Genomic DNA, 22,910 nt, shown 5'->3' with positions numbered 1-22,910 from the left:
GCTGATACTCTTTCCAGCAGGCTCTTTCCCTGGAAAGACATTAAAAATGCTGACAGCTCTGCCCTGTGAGGATGGCATATTGTATATTTCAGAAGATGCTTTTTATCTTACAGAAACAGCAAAATTATCATATGACAGAGCGGTTGCCATGGCAATTACACATTTTCTGTCAAACAGTAAAATGCAGAAAGATCTAAAACCCAGGTAAAACTCAGGCAGGATTTCTACTACCACGGGGTGACTTGAATTTCTCTGACCCACCATTGCAAAACCCCCTTTTCATTACTTCATGCAGCGCACAGAATAGACACAATGCATGAGACATAGCTGACACAGTCAGGCAAGAAGGAGACTGGAAAGTGAAAAAATTAATACATACGTTGAATTTACATAGAAATGACATTGACTAATGCATTTAGCTTGTTCTCAGTGCAAGAGAAAAAATATAAAACCAAAATAAAACTGTAAAAGCACAAAGACAGAAAAAGACATATACATTATTATTATCCTTACTGACAAGTACGCCAAAGCTCTGCATACAAAGCACTCTCACCCGTCAATAGGAGTTCTTCCTGAGTAGGAACTGAGATACAACCATATGTACTTTCCAACCACTCAGGCCAGCAGCTGAGGAGGAGGTACACGCTCCCTGGGGCAACAGAGGGACCCCCTGGCTGTTACAGGAGCTCCACATCTGCTGAGTTCATCCTTGTGACAGTAAGACTGCCACCCCATGCTTGTTCTCCTCCACAGAGTCCTTGCCCAGGTATCCACGTACCATCTGGTCTCTGCAGACCTGTGCTCTGTAGTGCGTGCAAACTGCCAGCTCCTTAGTCCACCCTGACACCACAGAGCTGCGACCACGGGCAAGTCAGAGCAAGAGTGGGGGGATGTGGCTCTCACCAACATCAGTATGACTTGGTCATGAAACTTTCATGGCAGCTGTCCTACATACTGCTTCAGACTTCCCCTATGAAATCCTTACTACGGCTCCCCATCACCATACAAGAGCTGAGTGGTATATTTCCTTAAGAAATGAAAGGGTGGTGGTGACCCTTCTCTGAACTGAAGACCCAAAGAGTTGGAAACCTTTGGTTTTCCTCTGCAGGTGCCATGGAAATGTTCTTCACCTCATGCACGTTGCAGTCTTCTGGCTGAGGACAACCATGGAGTAGCACTGGGTGAATCCCCCTCCAACCTCCCAGGGGAGCCAGAGGCAGCTGCTAACCTTTGCCCTGACAGTCATCCTCACCTCCAGCTCTGGCCAGGTTAAACTAGTACAAGACTACGCCTGGGGATCCAACCTTATGAAGAGACAGTACCAATCCAGGCCTGAACAACCACTGTGGCACGGCAAAATGGCCCACAACGAAATGGTAACTTTTCCTTCCTCCACCCTCTGTTCTCTAAAAGTGCCTGCAGCAAATGGTGCACTGATGTGATGTACAAACTCACCTGGGGGGAAGTACAATGCCCATGCAACCAGCTTAACCTGTGGTTAAGCTTTCTGCTCACAGGGTTTGACCCACATAAAGCATTTCCAGACATTCAGTGCTCCCCCCAAAAAGCCCGATGGTTGAAACAAATTTAAAGAGATGGTGTTTCTCCTATTCCAAGGAGCAAAAGCTCAAGCACTTTGGGTTGTTTATGCTAAGCCTGATTTTACATTTTCCCAGATTTTTCTGGGCCTCTTAGCTCCTAAATAATTTCCTGCAGCAACGTCAGCGTTTCAGATATCGGCCTGCCGAAAAGGAGAAGGATGCGTCTTGAGTCAGACGGAGTGATGCTCAGGGCCAGGCGCAAACCACGCAGTTGCCCAGCAACCGGCAGGCACAGGCAGCCGGCGGGGACCACCAGCCATCCTGATCCACCCTGTGCCAGTGAGACGTGCCTCCTCGCTGCTGAAATCCGCCTTACTCCTCACCAAGTACATATTCCCACTGGGCTCACCAAATCTATTTCACAGACACAGGTGTGTTGTGGTTTTGCCCAGGGGGGTGAAGCTTTCTAAAGCCCTTGCTGTGTGCCAGGAGGAACTGCCCTACGCTGCTGGCATCCAGGTCTGCTCCTCTAAGACAAAAAAAAAAAAAAAAAAGTCACACATTTTCACTGTCAAACCCTATGCCCAGCAGTGGGTCTGGACACAGTCCTCTGGCTAGCTCTCTGCACACCAGTGAGGTCCCATCCCTTGACCTCCACTGTGACTGAAGGATACCTGCGAGCTACAGTTGGTACCACCATGAGGGAAAGAAGTGCCATGCAATTAACCCCTCAGTTATATGGGTATCAATCCAATGGCACAGTTTGCCAAAAATTCACTCTTTGGTGGCAGCCAGAGTCACATCCGCAAGAGCCAATGCAAGAAACATAAAATGGGCATAACCTGTCCCCAGAGGTAATTCTTCCCACAGCTGCCTGCAAGATCCTTATTCAGGACACTACAAAGAGTGGATTTGGGGGGGGGGGGGGGGGCGGAATTGTATGACAACTGGTCCAGAAAACTGGATTTAGATTTGTCATCTAAATCCATGGATATCTCTCCCTTTAAAGGCTGAATGCTCTTCCTGAATTACACTGAAAAAGAGCAGTAGAGAGCGAGTGCAGCACAGCATTTAATAGCAGAAGTGCTAGGTTCCATTTGGTCAGGACTTTCAAAGGCAGCAAGTGAATGGGAAGACTTTTATTTTGCTATCAAGCAGTCCCGTGAAATGATACAGGAAAGGCAATTTCCACACTAGCTTCACCAAAATACAATAGAAAAATTCATTCAGATTTACTTTTATCATCTCCTATCTCTTGCTTTCTCCTGTCAGTGATACAGCCCTTCAGGGCTTAACTTTTTCCCACCAGTCAACGTGACTGAACAACTCCCAAGTACCAAGAAGCTTCTAACCTTGGCAAACCCCAAAAACCTGTTATTTTTGATGGAGCAAGAAAGCACTCTACATGTCCATGCTCCTTTCATGTTTTCTCACTGCCAGATCCAAAACTCTATTTCATGTTTCCAAATTCAAAAAGATGATCTACTTGATTTCTTTTACTGTATGGTTTGATCCAAAACCATGGCTGCCTAATTGTGACTGGTCAAATAAAATTATTTTCTGATCACCAGGCACAGCGCAAATTCTGAATGTGCATTCCCCCTGCGTTTAATTAGATACTTCAAATGCTGAACACCTTGTTCAGCTTTTGGCAGAACACTACAGATGGAGGTAAGAGATTGTTGCCAGGGAGACTTTGCAAATTCTGAGTGTAGTTTCACCCATATTGTTTTCTAGCATACATCCATAGTTGACATAACAACCAACTTCAGCCCTTCCATTTTGGGGGACAAAAAAGCTTGGTATGGTGAAGCAAGTTTGGTGTTCAAGCTCTGAGATCAAGCTGGAAATCTTTCACTCCTTAGTAGATTCCCAGTATACCATATAGTCTGTGCCCTTTAGGAGAACCAAACAAATCCGCCCCCCCCCCCCCTTTTTTTTTCCCCAGAAATGTGAGAACTATTCTGTACACTTGAAACTCCAAGGTTATGGCTCTTTTCACATAGTTTTCTCCTCTTCTGGACTGTATTTTGTGAGAGTTGACTGGAGCTGTATAATCAAGAATCACTCCTCCAGGTCTGACATGTTATGACTTCTGGATTTCCATACAGCCAGTGTTTAACAGCACATGACAATATTATCCAAAAGTTGTTGCCAGCATTCCTGGCAGCTATATTAATGAAAATTACCCACAGATAATTTCCGTGGCTGACTAAAAGAATGGCACAATCCTGAAAAAGAAAGGCCTTTTTGACTAGCATTTATACATGTAACCTATTCACTTAGCTAGTAACAGATTATTTTTTTAGACACACATATGTGTCACATGTATTTTTAAGGACCTAGACATTATTTTTCACTAATTGTATTTTAGATAGATCATGAAATATTTTGCCCCTTTGTGACACAGTCTGTTTCCCCCCTCTTCCTTATGAAATTCAGCTCTCATTTTATAATTCACAGTAAGATCAAATATTGCATTCTCTTAACACTACATTAGCCTTGTGAACCCTTCCACATATATCAGAGCAGTTACACTGGGCTACAGAATAGGCAAACATGATCATTTACAAATAAAATAGCATTAGTTGCAACCATGAATTAATAATGGAAATCCTAGGTTCTTTTACCTTCACTGCAACCAAGATCTTGTCCTGCTCGGGACAGAGGTTATAGCATTCTGCCAGAAAGACTTTCCCAAAGGCTCCTTCTCCCAGTTCTCTTTTAAGAACGATATTGTGGCGCTTGATGTGCTGCACAACTGTGAAGAGAAGACAAAACGGAGGTCAAATGTGAGCTCCAAGGCCAGGATGGGACGGGGTCCATGCTTACAGCCACACAGAGACAGGGTTGCCTGTAGAGTGGGGCACATGTTGTGGAAGGAATCAAAGTGCCCACGTGTCATTCATTAGAGCTTTGTCCAAAAAGACCGAGTTAATATATTTATATTTGGAGAGTAATGCATTTGCTGGACAAGGAGACACGGAATTAAGAGTCACCTGACAAAAGACCATTTATCGTCATGTTAGGATGACTGCTGCAGACCATACATACAGCCAGTGCTGCTTTTTTTAAAACATGAAGACAAAGAACCAGAAAACCAACTAAACCTTTCTCGTACTACTTCTATTTTTGTACCTGTAACAATAGCTGAACTCTCTCGTCCAAAGCCAAGAAGTTTTAAAATTAACCTAATCCAAGAAAACAAAATGTGCACTCTGAACTAAATCCAACTTACTCTCTGGTTCTGTTACCACTTGTTCAACTGCCTTCCCTCTCTGTGCTATACTACAGTTACAATAAGATAGAAATTTCGTTCTCGCAAACATGATTTACAGTATTGCTCTGAAGTAAAAGAAATAAAAGATGGACAAAGGTTTTAGTCAGCATAGCAGACAGAGCCTTAGCTCAATTGCTGCCCAGAATTAATTGATTCAGACATTAAAGTCCTTGAGCATTTTTGTTCAACTCATTTTACATTTTCCTTTCAGCACAAGCTTCCATTAAAAGATTTAATATTTAAAAGACTGTACCAAATTTTGCAGAATACGTTATCAATTTGCAATGTTCAAGCTAAATAAAGCAGCTCTAAGGGCAGTTTAACTGGCCAACTCAACAGGCTTGACAGCTTGTGTTGCTGAAATTGTACAAAACAGTCAGCATCTACTGATGAATTTAACCCCAGTGCACTTAGCTGCTTTTGCAAACAATGAAATTTAACCCTGCCTGGACAAAGCCTATTTGTAACTCAAATCCTAAACACAGTGAAGTAAATAGCGGTGCACAGGGGTGAGGCTGGCTTCTGCAAAGGCATGAATCTCACTTCAGCTCCTTAACTGCAGGGACCAGGACTGAACACTGCTAATAATTTAGGTTATATTCAGATGCAGAACAACCCCTGCCTCCATCCTTGGCCACACACCTGTTCCAAACTGGGTGACCACTTCTGCAGAAACCAACTTGCCTCCATTACTAAAAGATGGAAAACTTGGTAACAGCAGTGGGGACAAATGGCACAGTCTGTCCCCATTGCTGTCACCAGCATTTGGAGAAAGGACCCACGGTCTACGACAGAATAATACATGTGTCCCACACACTGAGCCTACGGCGACATAACCCGAGTGCACTGCATGTAAATGTACTTCGTATCCATGTGTGTGTGTGCAAGGGGAGGCCGGTGCTGGAGCAAGCCAGGAGAGCGAGAGATGTCCCCAGGTGCCTCCATCATGAGTCTGCCAGGTGGGCAGCAAACCCAAGGAGTGGACCTCCACCAGACCCAGCTGGCACCTGCCAGAAACCCCCAGGCCAGCACGCACGCAGGCCCACTGTGCCCTGGAAGCAGAGTGAGAAAAGCCTGCTTCTCCCCGTGCCCCACCAGACCTACCAGGGCTTGCTCCTGTCTCCACAGCTGGCGGCTGCAGGGGGGGCACTGCCTGCCCCCTCCTCCGATGCCAGATCTCCCAGCAGAGGCCACATGTCCCGTTAATAGCCGAGTACACATTAAATAAGACTGCAAGGTACTAATGTTTTTCTCTCTTGTCAAACTCTGGTCTAGTGCAAGATCAAGCTTTATCATGGCGATACATTTATATGGGTACATTTTGTTTGGCCAGCTACCTGAGCAGCTCCCCTGCAGTCAGTAGGAATATGCTTTTTATTTTCATTTCCTCCTCAGCACTGGCTTTTCAAGTAAAGCACAAAACGCACTCGGCACAAGACAGGCCTGAACCAAAACACACCTTTTCCCCATGGACACAAGTTAACTGGCATCCCTCACCTCCGCTAATACTGGTCACAAGGCAGATACGCAGCGAGGACCGCTGCCCCGGCACGCTGCCTGAGCATGGGAGTGTGGCACACCTCGTGACCTGTGCTTTAAAAAGTGCTTACTAAGAAATGAGTACTCCCCTCTACTCCCTGCCAAACCTGCCATTCAACTCTGCCTCTTGGGGAATTCTTCTCTTTCTCTCTGCTTGACCAGTATCACCAGGAGGATGCCTCTCTTCCTTTCCTAGAGAGAGAAGTTCAGCTCCATGTTACCAGTGCCACCACCTTAAAATACATCCACAAAGCCCACAGACAGGGAGTAGGGCTGAGATCCTACCCTACTGGCATCAGCAGCAAAACTCCAGCAGAGGCTTTTTTTCACTTGGTTCTCTCCACAGCTACCAAAGACCTGGTGATGAACACAGTCGACTTTCTGAATTTTGTGTGGGTCTTCTCCATTTTGAACCCAGCACACCCCCAGTGTTGGCCCTAGCAGTATGAAGGTTTTTTGTGAAGTTTCTGGAGGATTTCACAAACAATAAAGTAAAAATAAATAAGAAACATATCGAATACTTCTCTGTAGTACACTTACAGCTGCTGCTAAATGCTCTTATATAAACCAAGCATTTGGATAAACAACACATCCCATAAACAAAACTGTCAAAACCAAAACATAGCAAGCCACAGAAGAGATCTGTGCAGAATACATTTGCAACTTGTCATGCTCTATCCATCCCTGTTACCTTTCTGAGTTGCACCGAGTTACTAAACAAATAAAAAATGACAGTAAAGGTGACAAAATGGGCAGAGATTAAATGTAAGAACAATGTAAGTAAATCAAACACATATGATGTGATGGAAATGTGAGCTAAGGAAAAAAATCCATTTAGCACACCCAGGGCCCCAGCCATAATGACACCACCTTCAGTGAGAGTAGATTTCAGCAGGAGACACACTGAAAAATTCAGGTCAAAATCTGCTTTCAGTTAATATCAGGATAAAGCCAATTATCTCTGTTGAAGTCCAAGAAATTTTCCTGGATTTACACTGAAGAAACAAAGCAGAATTTGGCCAAAGAGGTGGCATGACTGAATTACCAAAGAAGCGGTCTAATAACATGGTCTCACAGGTGAAGACGCACAACCATTCAAAGGCCGGCTATGTATTTTCCTCCTTTTGTCTCTAAATGGTGATTGCCTTTGAGCTGCCATTTGTACTTTAAGAGCACATCATCCCTGGTTTAAAAGATCTTGTCTGATACATACTGTAAAAAATATGTTTACAGAATCACAGAATCATTAAGGTTGGAAAAGACCTGTAAGATCATCAAGTCCAACCACCAACCCAACACCACCATGCCCACTAAACCATGACCCGCAGTGCCACATCTACACGTTTTTTTGAACACCTCCAGTGATGGCGACTCCACCACCTCCCTGGGCAGCCTGTTCCAGTGCTTGACTGCCCTCTCAGTAAAGAAACTTCTCCTAATATACACGAAGCTAAAAGGTAAGTTGAGTTGAAATACTTAAAAGAAAAATGAAACATAAAATATGAAGTGAGACCAAGCAAATTAAACAAGGGCAAATGCTGAAAAGAGGCTGTGGTGTTAAATAATAACCAAACAGCCGTGCCCACAGAAGCAGGAGGCTCGAGGCTCCCACAGACGACTGCAGGGAATCAGCTGCTAACAGGGAGCACAACTGCAGAAAAGGGCTCTCTTCTCATCTCGAGGTCTCAGAGACATCCCACCAACAAAGCTGGACTTCTAGGTATTTCACTCACTAACAAACAGCATGTTGCACTGGAAAAGATGCATCAAAGCCTTATCCTGCAAACACTACCTGCAGGCACTCCTCAGGTGACCTACCTTTCACGGTAAGGCTGAACAGAGAGGGTCCCAGCACATTCTGGAGTGGGTCCCAGCAAAACAGGCAACTTGGTATCATCTCACCACATTGAATTCACTGAGTTGAATGTGACTGATTCAATCCACAGACAGCAGTACACTCAGTAGTATAAATTATTAAAATGTTTCTGCACGTAATTAAAAAGTGAAATGCTGTGACAGAGTGAAAGTGTTTTGCTCTTGGTCACAAACAATAGGTCTGAACATTTTACCACCACATGTGACCATTACACCACCTAAGCTGACCTTCGACACAGCATGGAGCATAGAATTGAGTTAAATGACTTGTGCTTGGCAGGAGACTGCCTCCAGAAAGAGGTGCCAGTCTTGATTTGAAAGTCTGAACTATTCACTTGCCCTAATGCGTAATCATTTTCATTGCTAATAAAAATGCATGCCTTTTTCTTTGTCTCTTAATTTTTAGCTTGTCTGGCTTGCATCTCCCTCCCTTGGGTTTTAGGAGACACTCTCTGCTAGCTTGAGCAGTGTTTTTAAGATCTGGTACTAACTATAATCAACACTCTTGTTGCTCTTCTTTGTAAGGCAAAGAGGTGGAAGCCCCTCCCACTTTCATGGCTCTTCTCTGGAAAAATTTTCAACAACCTTTTAAAATAAGTTGTTTCCAGTTGTTTTTCCTAACTGGAAGCCACATTCTTGTATCGCTGTCCACAAGGTTGTGATAAAAACAGAAAATCAGCTCCCTGTATCTTTGCACATCCAAAGATCACACTAGTCCATTTAAGGCTGGGTTTCCCAAAAAGCCCAAAAATTACATAGTTATATGGTATGCATGAGTGTGTCTCATCTTGAACACCTCACCCAATTACAGTATCACAAGTGCTGTAAGTTTCAGATGTGTTCTCATACGCCTTATGAGAACAGCAGAGCAGAGGAGAGATCTGTCCTTACGGAGAGGCTGCAAAATGGACTCACTGCTTGATGGACAGTAAGAGCCACAGCAGACAGGCTCCATCATCACTACACACTGAACTGTCAACAGTAGAAGATTGTGTTGTGTTGTATGCCCACTTAAATCATCTGCTGAGACTGCTTTCTAGGATACTGTTCAAAATTTTGCTAGGGGTACACACGCAGAACAGTCTTGATGATATGTGTTGTGCCAAGACTCTGAGAAGAGAAGGAGGGTATTCAAGATGCCAAGTAACCAGGCAAGGTAGTATTATAAATGTATTTACTGTTGCATAAGAAAAAAGCAGCCGCAGAAAAGACTTAGCTTGTGATGTGACATGAGGTGTCACAGAAAGACATTTTGCAAGTTTCTTCATTTCTTTTCCCACCATTTATCTTGCAATTGTGAAGATTCAACTACTTCTAAGATCTGGTTAGAAATGTCTGAGTGATTGTTCATATAGTATACCAAAGTTGTACAGCATTTTTCATTCACGTAAAAGGAGGGGTGGAATTTCAGAAAGAATCCCATAGCAGGAGGATACAAAATCACTACGAACAGCAGACAGCAAGTCTAGCCTGACGGCCATCGGATTCTGCAGTAGCAGCATCTCTACAATTCTGCATGCTATTGCGAGAATAGAAATTCTGGCACATTGAGATATCTACTCTCTAACATGGCAATAAAAGCCAACAACAACCACTTTTTTTTTTTAACCTTTTAAGCTGTCAGCATTGCCTAGATGCAGAAACAGGCCAGCTCAGTTCTGAGAGTGTATTTCTGGCTATTTGATGTATTTTCCCATACAACATTCATTACTTATTTTCTACATATTTTTGTGTAGTGTTATTGTTGTTTAATTTCTACCACAGAGCAACAACAAATTCTCATGCAAGACCAGTGCCCAGCTGTTGTAGGTGCAAACAAACAAGCAGCATGTTTTCACATGTATAGTCCACCGCTGAGATTCAACTCACACCTCTTTAACAGAAGAAGAATAAGTTGACAGAAAACCCGCTCCTCAGGTACTCTGCTCTAAATGAAAGGTGCTGGTACAGGCTACAGAAAACTGAGTATGGAGGATCCACAGAAGAACTACGTCAGAAAGGCACCTGGGCTTTGTCACATTACCTGTACAAGTATGGCTTCTGAATCACTTTGAATTTCGTTTTGTTTCTTTGAAAAATAACAGTTTATTTCAACAGTTGTAAAATAGTCATCCCTGAGTGGCCATCAGTGATTTGCCAGATTCTTCACAGGCATCAGACCCCAAGTGGGCCTTGAGGAGACACTTAATGGGCAAGTTGAATAGGCAGTGGTCTTCCTGGAAGAACTGGAGACACTTATGAAAGGCAAACCTGTGAGCACTCCCAGGAATGGCATAATTCCCAGGGATTTCCTAGCTGTGAAGAGCTACGTCTGATGATAAATCCAATAAATCTGTGATTGCTGCAGCTTAACCTTTCAGTTGCTTCATTTACAACTTAAATCCTCACAGGACCTATACTTTAAACCCCAGACTTTCTATTGCCTTGGATGAGAATTAGGCTTCCCTTTGCAACAGAGTGCTGCAGCTCCTGGGAGGGTGCCCAGTCCTCCCCCACCTGCCTGCAGTGGCAGGGGCACCACAGCTCTTGCCCACTGTAAACTCATTTTGCTGTAGCTGGCGTGGCTCTTCCCTGGCTGAAACTCAAGTGTTTGCTGTCTTTTGGGGTTAACAGTTGATTTCTGGTGAGGCATTTTATCTTACTCTTTGTTACAGTAACTGATTTATTTTAGTTGGCCAAGATCCTCTCAGTTTGGCTACAGACAAGCATATTGCCGTACTTGATTAGATCCTTATAATCAAATAAGAACTACTTAATAATTAATTATAACAACAATGCTACCATTGTTTTAAAAGCATAAGCCTTATGAGCTACATTCACCCTTCAGGAAAACAAGAATAATGAAGTTGACAGTTTTTCCAGGCATGAATTTGCCCTTGCATACAAAGACTAAGGTACACAAGACCCTCAAGCCTTAGCAACCTGAAACTGGTTTTTACTTTAGTTATAAATATGTATTAAACACGAATTTGATCTGCTACATGCTAAAACAATTGGGATATATCAGAATAACTGAAAGCTAAATTTGGCACTCTATGTTCAGAATAAATAGCAGATATTAATCGCTGTGTGTTTCTCTTTCTATGCTGCTTCCTACTAACAGCTTTTCAGCGCAGTACAGTAAATCAGCTTTAAGCAGAAAACTGTGCTTGAATTTTGACCAAACATTGCCTTTGCAGATGTGTATACACTTAATTTGTAAATGCCAATCTCAATGCACTTCTTCCAAAAGATTAATGATTGTAAAACTTAAACACTATTGTGCATGAGTTGCTGTATAAAACCTCTGCTAGTATTATTTTCTTGTGGTAAATCTGGTCCATCTTCCATGTTTAAGTTAACTGGAGACAATGATCTCACAACCACCACCCTTATCTTAGCTCAGACCAGGAAATCCTTTCCCTCAGCACGATACTAATCTTTAGGGATCTTCTGTGCTGCAGAAAGAGAAGCACTCAACAAAGGATGGGGAAGTACGATGTAGCATATCTCATATAATCACAGAATCACTAAGGTTGGAAAAGACCTATAAGATCATCAAGTCCAACCATCAACTAACACCACCATGCCCATTAAACCATGTCCCGCAATGCCACGTCCACACATTCCTTGAACACCTCCAGTGAGGGTGACTCCACCACTTCCCTGGGCAGACTGTTCCAGTGCTTCACCACTCCCTCAGTAAAGAACTTTTTCCTAATATCCAGCATGAACCTCCCCTGGCACAACTTGAGGCCATTTCCTCTCGTTCTATCACTAGTTACATGGGAGAAGAGACCAACACCCACCTCTCTGCAACCTCCTTTCAGGTAATTGTAGAGACTGATGAGGTCTCCCCTCAGCCTCCTCTTCTCCAGACTGAACAACCCCAGTTCCCTCAGCTGCTCCTCAGAAGACTTGTGCTCCAGACCCCTCACCAGCTTCATCGCCCTTCTCTGGACATGCTCCAGCACCTCAATGTCCTTCTTGTAGTGAGGGGCCCAAAACGGAACACAATATTCGAGGTGCGGCCTCACCAGTGCTGAGTACAGGGGCACGATCACCTCCCTGCTCCTGCTGGACACACTATTTCTGATACAGGCCAGGATGCCGTTGGCCTTCTTGGCCACCTGGGCACACTGCTGGCTCATCTTCAGCCGGCTGTCAATCAACACCCCCAGGTCCTTTTCCACCAGGCAGCTTTCCAGCCACTTGTCCCCAAGCCTGTAGCGTTGCCTGGGGTTGTTGTGGCCAAGGTGCAGATGCTTGCAGGGGAGTTGGGCTAATAAACATACTGTCTTCAAAGTATTAACTCTTTTCTATCTCTGTTTTCAGAAACAGGCATAGTCTGAAAAGCATCCCAGGATGCCAGTCTGAGAAGCAGGACCTGGAAGAAACATCATATATTCAGAGACTGAGCCATATTCAAACTTGGCCTAAGTGGGTATAAAGGTGAAATTCAAAGGAGATTGCCCTGTTTCTGATGTAGGTTTCTCTGCTTTGCTTCTTCTCTTCTCATTTTAAAAGGAAAAGGAAATAATTTTGTACCTTCATGTAAGGGAGGACAGAAGGGTTTTACTGGTGGCCTTTCAAATGGAAATATGAGAAGTAAATGGAGTTTTTAAGCTTGTGAAGGAATAAACCACATGCTTAGCTCACAGTCCCAAATTCTATCCCCTTATACAAAAGTTAAGCACATACTTAATCTTTACCTTTTGCTGAACTATTTTACTATAAGATAGCATAGCATCTGATCTGCCATGTTAGATGGGTAGGTCTGCCCTGTTGCAGCTAATTGTCCGTGGAAAGAAAAGGGATCAATAGAGAAAACATTGTAGGAGCATGACAGCACCCAGTCTTTTATAGATCTTTTATAACTTATATAACTTTTATAACATATACCTTTTAAGGATGTTATTTACCCTTTCCCTAATAATTTTTATCCTGCTTCAGAGCACCTTTTACAGGTCTATCAGACTGCAGCACACTGTGTGGCTTTCCATGAGGAAAACTGAATCTTATGCACGCCCATGTTTTGCTTTCTTTGGGCCAACTGAGGTAAACTCCTCCCCTGGAGGAAGGTTCAGTCTCTGCCTCCTTCCTTAACTGCACACAGCTGTTGCTTTGCCACTACGTGGTTACTTGCTCTTATGATTCTGTGCTTCCCACCCCCTTTCCTGGGTTTTGCCATAAGTGGCCTTTAAACACAGAGGAAAGTTACAGGTTTGGTTATCTCCGAGGAGGACCCACAAAAGACACATAAAGACACTGGGAATTGCAAACAAATGAAGAAACCTTTGCCTTTTGATCAGATCCCTGTATTATTCACTGAGAAACAAAATCAGCAGGAAGGAGAGAAAACAATTCTTGAGTCTTCCTATACACTGAAAAGGAAAGAACATCAGTTTGCCCTCTGTCCTCTGGGGATGCAGAAGGGGTTAGCACTAACCCTATACTGCCCCAAAGCCCCATGCAACAGAAGAGATGAGCAAAACAATCATAAAAGTTGAACGGACCTGGAAAAGAGGCTATTCCCTTTTACAGACGTGCTGGCCTTCAGCATTTCTGCATCCTTCCATGGTGAGGCACTTGTTGCTCTGCTTTTACTTCACTGACAGGCTGGCACACCTCTTTGCTAAGGCATGCCATCTACAGAGGCTTATGTCCCCATATGGCATTTCCCCCTTGGCCCCTGTTACAGTTTCAGAATCCCAGCGCTCATGTGTAACAAAGGCAGTTGTAACTGGCAGCATATGCATTCAAGGTACACCCAGAAAATTTGTCTTTACAGCTGGGCTGTGCCAGATACCTCTACTGCAGCCACAAAGCAGTCAAAAGATTATTACATTGTACTAGCTTCAAACAAAAACCCTACGAGTTCTCACTTATAGGTCATCCAACTTAAGTCACAAAGGGTTTGCAAGACTGAACGTGCTGAGGGTTTTTCAGGATCAGATCCTTACAAGTGCAAAGAAAAGATGACTTTGCTTTTGTCTTGTTGCACATGCACTGGAAAAAAATCTTCTTCCGCTTTCATATGAATGTAGCACATGATTCGATTCATTTTTCAAGCTTAAAAAGATCTGGTTATCATAGACCACACATCACCTCCTCTGCTGACCTGGTTCTTCTGTCCTGCATCCTCCGAAGGACTAAGACTGTGAACTGTATGGTTTTTGTATGATAACAACACAAATTATTCTGTGTGTAAAGGTCATGAGGTTTCTACAGTATGGGCAACTTCTCATCATTCTCCAAGGTCTGACAACCTCCCCAAACCCTGGGGAAGGATGCAAATGAGACCGTGTCATGCCCCTTGCAGTGAGCTTTGCTTAAGCAAACAGTGGTGCTCTACTTGGAACTGCTCTGCAAATTACACTGAACTATAGCCCAGCAGGATTTGGGAACACTTCAAAGCCTTTTTTAATAGCAGCAGGCTAGATGCCTATTCTAATTGTCCTGATAGAAAACCCCACCAGCCCCATGGATACAGTGAGAAAAGAAAAGGTGCCACTTCACAATGGGAACAGCAGGACTCTCCTAGATCGTTTCTCTTGTGAAAAATGTCATATATTTTCCCTTCTTCCCTCTTGGATCTGCATGTTATTTTCATGTAACATGAAAACCAACACATCTAGCTAACAGATCTAGCAGAGAATATGAGAAATCTCCTTCCCGTCACTTGAGCTCTGGACTGTGTTATCTGTCAGTTAAAATTACGTTTCTCTGCATTTCAGACAAATAAGAAGGAGTCCTCCTTCTTTGCTAAACCAAGTTTGATGAGGGACCAAAAGTCTCAACTATGTACAGAGCCTTGCAATCGGTCTGCACAACATACAGCCCAGGGCCACTTGCCCTTTAGTGGATCAGAGGCAATGCCATGCTTTGTATGCCCCCCTGGCTGCTGACAGCTAGGCACCAGTTGCTCAGTCAGCACACAGCCCGCCTGTCCAGCCAGCAAGCAAAACGGAGGTAGGCTTAAAGTAGGAGCAGAAAGTGCCTCGGTTCCACTACAGACAACAAACCAACAGGTCTGTTTCTCAGCAAAGTTCTCTTCAGACATCTGTTTAAATAAGGGCTTCATAAATTTTCACTAACACGTATAAATCCCCTCCCACATATCAATAAAACTTTATTTTAGAGAAGGAGAATGAACACAGATACAGTAATCAAAAGTTAACTACATGACATGTCAGCAGCTAATGAAAAACAAAGACCTGTACTCCTTTAGAATAACAACAGCTTCCCACAGGGTCCACTGTGATAATGAACTGTCAAGAGCCCCAGTACCAAAAGCAACAACGCAACCAAACAACCACTAAATGGGATCTTTTAAAGCTGTGGCCCATCACAAGGTTGAGGACAAGTTCAGTCTCTGCCCATGTGTTTTCAGCACCTAAAAGCATCTTGGTTTTGAGTTGATAATTACAGTGTGCTGAGCCAAGCAGCTGTCACTAAGAGACAGGAGCTGCCCAAATGAAGCAAAATGCATATAAGTTCACTGCTGATTTATCACACAATAATGAACTCAGTTACAGCCTTTTGAGGCATGGAAGTGAAAGTCAGAAAGAGGGAGGAAAAAAAAGAGGAAAGGGAGGAAGAAAGAGCTTTGAACATTTTGTTCCAGTCAGTTTCCAAGAAAGAGGAAAACACCAGGCATGATTCAATCGAAGGATGCCCTCCCACTGCCCCACTGTTGCTGGAGAAGTGGCCACTGGGCAGACACCCGAGACACTTATTTCCCAAAGCACACAGACCCAGTCTTTGCCATGACATGCACTCTCGCTGATGGCAGCACACACACATAGCAGGGCAAACAAGAAGAAGAACGGCAGAAATGGCTGAATGAACTTTATTCAGGGTCTGACATACAATGTCAGTATTACGAACATGACCTAAAGAAGAGTGTTACACTCATAAGCAGGCTGAGTTGGCAGCTCTGACCAATTAGTACCAGTTAATTTTATGGTGATAGCTAGTACACACGTATGATATTCTGTAAAAGCTTAATAGATGTCACCATAAATCATAGTCACCTTTCTCCCCTGCACTCTTTATATTTGGAAAGTACTTACAGTTGAATCTTCTGTAATACTTGTTGTAGACTGAAATGAATGCAAATGTAATTCTGGCAGTCTCTGCAAGAAACCAAAAATGCATGGACCAGAAAAGCTCTTTTCTCACCTGGTGTCTATATGACTGTTGCTTTTAAAAAACAAAACTTTCTTTCCAACTACTGTACACCATGATATTTACAGAAACCGTAGTCTGCACAGAACAAAGACAGGCAAAATGTAGGGTTTTTTCTCCCCTTCCTTCTGAAGTTCAAGTTCTGTCCCAGAGCAATAAATATCAGCTGCCTACATACTCATGTAGTTGGAAAGCATTTTGAGCAGCAGTAACCAACACAAATGGCTGCTACTTTTGTTGAACTGTAATGGCAGAATACCCCACATGCTTATCAGTAAAGGAAATATTAAAAATTACCATCAGTTTTGTTGTTACCAGTGAATCATCTGGATTTTTGTCTAAAGTTGCTCGGAACTGGCACTTGCTGCTAAGGAAACGGGTGTTGTCCGTTGACATGCATACTGTCTGCACTTAGCTAAAACACTGAGGTACACAAAGCGTTATTGTTAGCCCTACAGACAAGATGCCACCAGGGTACCTTAACAGACCACTTTACAAGCAGTATGGATTAACTGCTGCCTCCTGCAAGACCACCAGCAGCAGGAGGGCAAGTACAGATCTGCTTTTAGGAGGCGCTGGTCTGAAGCCTGTTACGGAGCTGGAGGGCTACTTTGCCTTCTCGTAGTCCAACATCCACAAAATGGTCCTCAAGCAATTTCCAGGACTCTTGTGTTTCTAGCCTGCCCTTCTGGTCAGAATTTTAAGAAGAGGAAGGGTCAGAATCATTATTCATAAACCAATTTCAAGATTTATTGGGTAGTTTTTCCAGTGTTTTCCCACATACAACTCTCAACTAACTTATAGGCTAGTGCATTGCTTTCACCATTACTTCTGTCATATGTATTCTTCCCTTGTAACATTTTCTTCGATACGAGAATGGTAATTTAGCCACATGTTCCAAGAATATAACAGGCTCTAAGTGCAAAAACAACCATTACTGATTTGCATTTTTCCTTACCGAGAAACTAGAGAGAGGCAACATTGTTTGCTTCTGAAACCTAGACACGCACACACATAGAGATGAAAAGGTATTTGTCATCAGCGCTTTGGCAAACAACCCTTACAAGGTTTCTGCTGAGTGAATCCCTTTGTCATTGTTTCCCCCTATTAGAAAATAAGGCCAGAAAGGGTTACCTAGCTGTTTCGTAACAGTGGGGGTTTTTAAATGGATTACTTTCTATTTAGACAGAGTCACAAAGCTATAAAGTGTAAGTTTTGTATTCATCAAAGTTCTTATTTGGTATATTTTGAAAACAATGGCCCGAACTCCTTGCTGCCATCACTTTCTTAATTTCAAAATCTCAAGTGGAAACTCTTCAGATACGGATTTGGCTGCAATGAATACTTTCTTTTATTTTTTACAGATCCTTGCCTCCTTAAAGTTTAAGTGCATTATAACACAGTCAAAAATAAAAGCAACCAAAAAGAAAAAAATACATTCAGAAAAAAGATTTTACAACAACACTGTTTCTCTTGCATTGCCTTCAGTGTTATCTTGTACGCAGTGAAACTAATCCTGCTCTCACTCACAAAATGTAAACTGGGAAACTCAGTGGAGTCCTTCTAGATTAACAGTCACAAAGAGAAGCTGCTGAAGAAAGCAATTAAGAAACCCACAGCATCCCCCAATTTAAGACAAAAAAAAAAAAAAGACAACTTTCCATGAACAAAAGAAAATGTGAGGTCTGGTGCTTAGCTAAGTGCCCTAATTCTTTGCTTATACAAGTCTGTATGTTGTTAGTTTACAGACTATAATGTACCATCCTGCATAAAAATAAAACAGGCTGTCAGGGATTAACATACCACAAACAGCACTTCAAAACTACTTGCTGTAGCTCCCTTTCCACACCTTCATAAATGTAAACAAATAAAGATTTCTGAACAGGAGCTACTGGAATCGTTTTCCTTCATATTGTGCCAAGCAGGCAGCAGAAATGCCAGTTGTTGTGGAAGTTGGGGAAAATGGTAAATTGCATCCTAATGAGGGCTATTCTAGCTAAGCATCCGAACAACATCATTAGGAAAAATCTCTTCTCAAGACTATTTTAAAAGGTATTTTTGCCCATAATTAACCAGGTTGGAAGCTAGCTACAGTAGCTAGGAGCAAGTGGTTCGAGAACCTGCATTATCCCTGCTACTGCACAGAAAGTACTGTGCTTTCACACACGGACCTTGCTGAAAGCCCTACTTAAGGACAGCCGTGACGACTCCTGCCCCAGTACAGCGTTTTTATTTCAAGCCCAGCTCTGCAGGAGTCTGATACAACTCTCCCAAATCAGTGACAGGCTTGTCACTGACATCAAGGGGAACCTGAAACAAGCAGTCTCACAGAAAAGAGGTACATCTTGCCTCAGAAATACCTCAGAAATTGGACAGTTTGTGAGTTGAATGAAAAGACAGTATATACATAGCAAATGCGCTATATACTGCAGCTTTCCACCCACTAACTAATACCTGCAGATATACAGGAGAGGAGGGTCATTCACACCATGGAGTTTATTGTCTCCAGTGAGAAATGCAAGACTTAACTGCTGATGGGCTTGAGAAGGGACACAAGGGAGAGATTAAATACAGGCACGGTGCAGTATGAACTCTGAAAAAAAGAAAAGGAAGATGACTAAACTGCTCCAGTTCAAAAGAAAGGGAATCCCCAGACCTCAGTTGATTAGTAGCGCTAATCAGATCTTCTCCTGTTTTCTCACTTACACATTTTACATCCTGTTAATTTAGATGTCTTCATCCTGAATAGCCTGTTACAGCTGCTCAGGAACAAGCTAAACATCTGCCCTGCAAAGACTTCCCTTAAAGGTTTTGTAACATTTTGATGAAATGCTATTCCTAATACAGCAAAAATTGGTCCACATCAAAACCAGCGTCACAGCTACTTGTTTCTGCACAGTGGTCTTTTTTTCTACTCCACTAGACAATCGTATTTGGGGTATGCTTAGAAAAAAAGACAGAAACTTTTGCTAGCTTATTTATCACTACTTCTTAGTGACTCATATTTATTCTGATGCCATATATTGCACAGCTGCCAGCCTGCTGGAACTATTTCTGCATCCCATTTGGTTAGTTATCCTACAATTTCAAAAGCTTGTGATCTCTTATGGAAGTCTGCCGATGTAGTTCCCTCACCCTCCCCAGCTATAGCATGACAAGGCATGCCAGAACACAGGCTCTGACACAGACTTTGCAGATGGATGTGGAAAGGTTACACAATTTTGCAATAAATTCATTATGATCAAGCAGCACCAGTTAAAGCAATCACTCTCCTGGCCAAAGAAATAAGTGAGGAAAAGAAAAACAAAAAAACCAAGTCTTCGCTTTTCTGATGTCCTGTTGCATCAAAGCACAGGCTGCAACAAGCTGAGAAAGTGTAATGTGCTTCAACGTCTTTTTCAGTTGCTATGGTACAGTTTCTTATGGAAAATTCCTTGTTCTGCGTGATGTTTTTCCTGCCTCATTTGGGATGGCAGAACCGTTCCTTGTGTCACCTGAGAAACCGGGTTGTCAGTTTCCACCTATTGGTGAGAAAGAAACTCATCAGCAGCAGAACTCAATGGAAAATTCCTCAGGTAGAAGTTTCTGCGCTGGAGGCCAACATGACACCGGGGAGGAAGGACGGATGGGTCAGGGGCTGAGGGGGCCACGCAGGAGATCTGGCTGCCACCTCAGGGTTGGCCACAGATTTCCTGCGTGAGCTGGGGCAAGGGAATTAATCCCTGGGACTCCCTGATCGTGCAGGCAGGACAACAAAGCATCCTTCCCCCACTCTTCACCCTGTGCATGAAGACGCAGGTCTGTAACCTGCCCACAGGCCAACAAACTAGCTCCATGTTACAGGAGCAGGGCCATAGCCCAAAAGCTCTTCAGGCAGGGGTTATTTGTGGCCGCAGAGTCCCACAATGCTTCACACAGTCTTGTTTGGACCTTGGGGCTCTAAAGTAATGCATGTAAATAACAATAAATAATTGCATTGTTCTCAGCTCTTAAGGAAAAATATCAACATCAGCAAGGAGGGGAAACTCCAGCTTTATTGTATAGCCAAGCAGGAGAAAATATTTGGCTTTTAGAGGAGATCTGCAATCTATTTTCTGCACAGGTAATAGCAAAAATTGCCAGAAACATGGTATAAAAATGGTATTATAGCATCACACTAGTGATACAAAGCAATCACGGATAGGGCCTTTTCACTAGGGGAATCTTTTATGGATTAGTTGGAAGTAATCCGATTTTATTGTGACATTTTTCCTGCTGGCATGTTTTTCCTTCCAATCAAAAAATTATTAGATTCCACCACTTTTGATTCATGACAAAACCAAATCATAGTTAAAAAAAAAATAAATAAAAAAGGTATTAACATTTTAATGCAGTTGGACACCTGCCGTACGTCAGAATGCTGAAATTCCCAGGGGCTCCCTATGGTGATGAGAACAGCTTTTGACCGCTCTGAGGAAATGGGTTTTGAAAATAATAAATGATTAAGTGCTTGAAAAGGGAGTCCTTTAGTAATGTCTATCATGAGAATGAGAGCATTCAAGATGTGACAATGCAATTGCACTCCATGGGACAAATTTTTTTTGGTGCCAATATTTAAAGCTCCATTGACTTCAGTGGAGTTTCACCCTTTAATCCAAGAAGTCTTGGACTTGTTGGATATCACCTGCAGTACATACAACCACTTTTGTCTTTTAGGGTCCCTCCCCTTCACAGATAAGTTCAACAAGAAAACTAATGGAAACAGGTGTAGGAATGAAAGAAAATGTGCCAAATATTAATTGAACACAAGTCAGGTCATTAAAAATTTTCATTCCCGCAGCACTGACTTCAGCATAAAGCCAGTCGAAAAATTTGACTGAAAAATGTTAATGCTGTAAAATAAAGTTTCAAAGATTCAGCAGCAGGAAAATGTTGATTTTCAGTTACCTTTTGGCTTCCTAAAACAAAGAATTAAATTCAACATTCCAAAGTGGAAAAAAGCTTTTTTTTCTTTTCCGCACAAAACACACCAAAAACTACCCATAATTTTGAAATATTTGCCCAAATAAACTTTTCATTTTAAAATACCAAATTATTTTAATTTTATTGAAGATGCACATTTTTCCATTTCAACATTTCAATTCGAAACTTCAAACAAAATTGAATTAAGTGCTCTCTGCTTTAACTTACATTCTGGTTTTAAAGCAGAAAGTAATTTTGAAATGCTGAAATCCCCCATGGGAGGAAAATTCTACTTCTGAACAGCTTTACTTCTGCGCATATAAATCTCAGCTATTACCCTGGAACTTTGGAGCGGGAAGAGTTGTACTGAAGATGGAATAATTCAGTAAAAGCTGCATTACTCTGGTTATACGAAGTGGTAAAGGCACTAGGACCTTCCTCTCTCATTTTGCATTATGGTGGAGGAACCACTCTTTCAAGGCTATCATCAGATGAGAAACAGCATGCCAATCTCATACAGAAGCCTATGCAGGATGCCTGCATGTCAGCACACTGCTCCACTGATCAGTATCCTCATTCTTATCCAGAGGCTATCGAATTTGACTCCCAAGAAACTTATTCAGTAAAAATCATGTGCAAGTGGAAAGCATGCAGAGAATGGAAGCTAAAACCCAGCTTTAAGCATGGCAAAGTTGTAAGCAAGATCTAATGAAGTTAGAGAAGTTTGAACCCAAACCCAAGATTTGAATACAACTGACTTTTGGCAAACTTTACGTCCTGATATGAATGTTGTGAGTTAAAAGTAATTGCTCACAAAATCTCTCCCAGACTGAACAAAATACTAATCATCAAAGAAGGATTCTGCAATTTAATTCCTATGCTACTGCAAATACTCATCAATGTACAAAACCTTTGGAAGAGCAAAAGTTTTGCATTCAGCAGTATTTTTGTGCTAGAACCCACCATTTGGATTATGATGGGCCATCTCAACTTCAGTAAGGCTGGTGCTGTTATATTAATATTTGTAATACAAAGAAAATCCACTGAATGACTCCTCTGTTTTTCAGCAGCCAATGCAAATCATGATACCTCTTAAATGTCCAGTCCCTTTGATAATCACAAGCACTGCTGTTACATTTCCCTTATCCCAGCATCCTAATAATCTTTCTCCTCATATCTCCAGCAGCACAAATAGCAGCTGGGGTCTGGAGGTAGGGGGCATGGATGGGTACAGAAATAAATGGTGACCCAGAAGAGCTTTTTGTTCTTCAGCTGTCTTGTACTCTATTGATCCTTTCACACTCACCAAAGATACAAGACATTTTATAATTATGACCATCATGAAATGCCATCAGGAATTCAAGAGGACTTCCCTCCTGAACATCTAGAGAAGCAATAAACATCAGTTTAAAAGCTGTAAAACCAAATCAGCAAAGCTGCAGATACAAGGCCTTGCCATGCTGACCTCCAGTTCTCTTCACTGAGGCTCCAGAGGAGTGTGGATAAAATTCTCTTCCCAACCCGACCTCGATACTCAATTAGTTGGCTGTCAGGATGAAATGCAG

General features: G+C 42.6%; 1 protein-coding gene across 2 annotated transcripts in view; it reads right to left on the bottom strand.

The window, feature by feature from the left end:
- The window catches only part of NTRK2 (neurotrophic receptor tyrosine kinase 2), a 202,804-nt gene that overhangs the window by 43,524 nt on the left and 136,370 nt on the right, over nt 1-22,910 (bottom strand). For both annotated transcript variants that reach the window (XM_059833218.1, XM_059833217.1), the window contains one exon: nt 4,172-4,302. In XM_059833218.1, coding sequence (XP_059689201.1) covers nt 4,172-4,302 — 131 coding nt within the window. The remainder of the gene's footprint in view (nt 1-4,171; nt 4,303-22,910) is intronic.

Source organism: Gavia stellata, chromosome Z (assembly GCF_030936135.1).
Source record: "Gavia stellata isolate bGavSte3 chromosome Z, bGavSte3.hap2, whole genome shotgun sequence".
NCBI classification, from domain to species: domain Eukaryota; kingdom Metazoa; phylum Chordata; class Aves; order Gaviiformes; family Gaviidae; genus Gavia; species Gavia stellata.
Note: the sequence above shows the minus strand (reverse complement) of the source record. Positions and strands in the feature narration are given on the sequence as shown.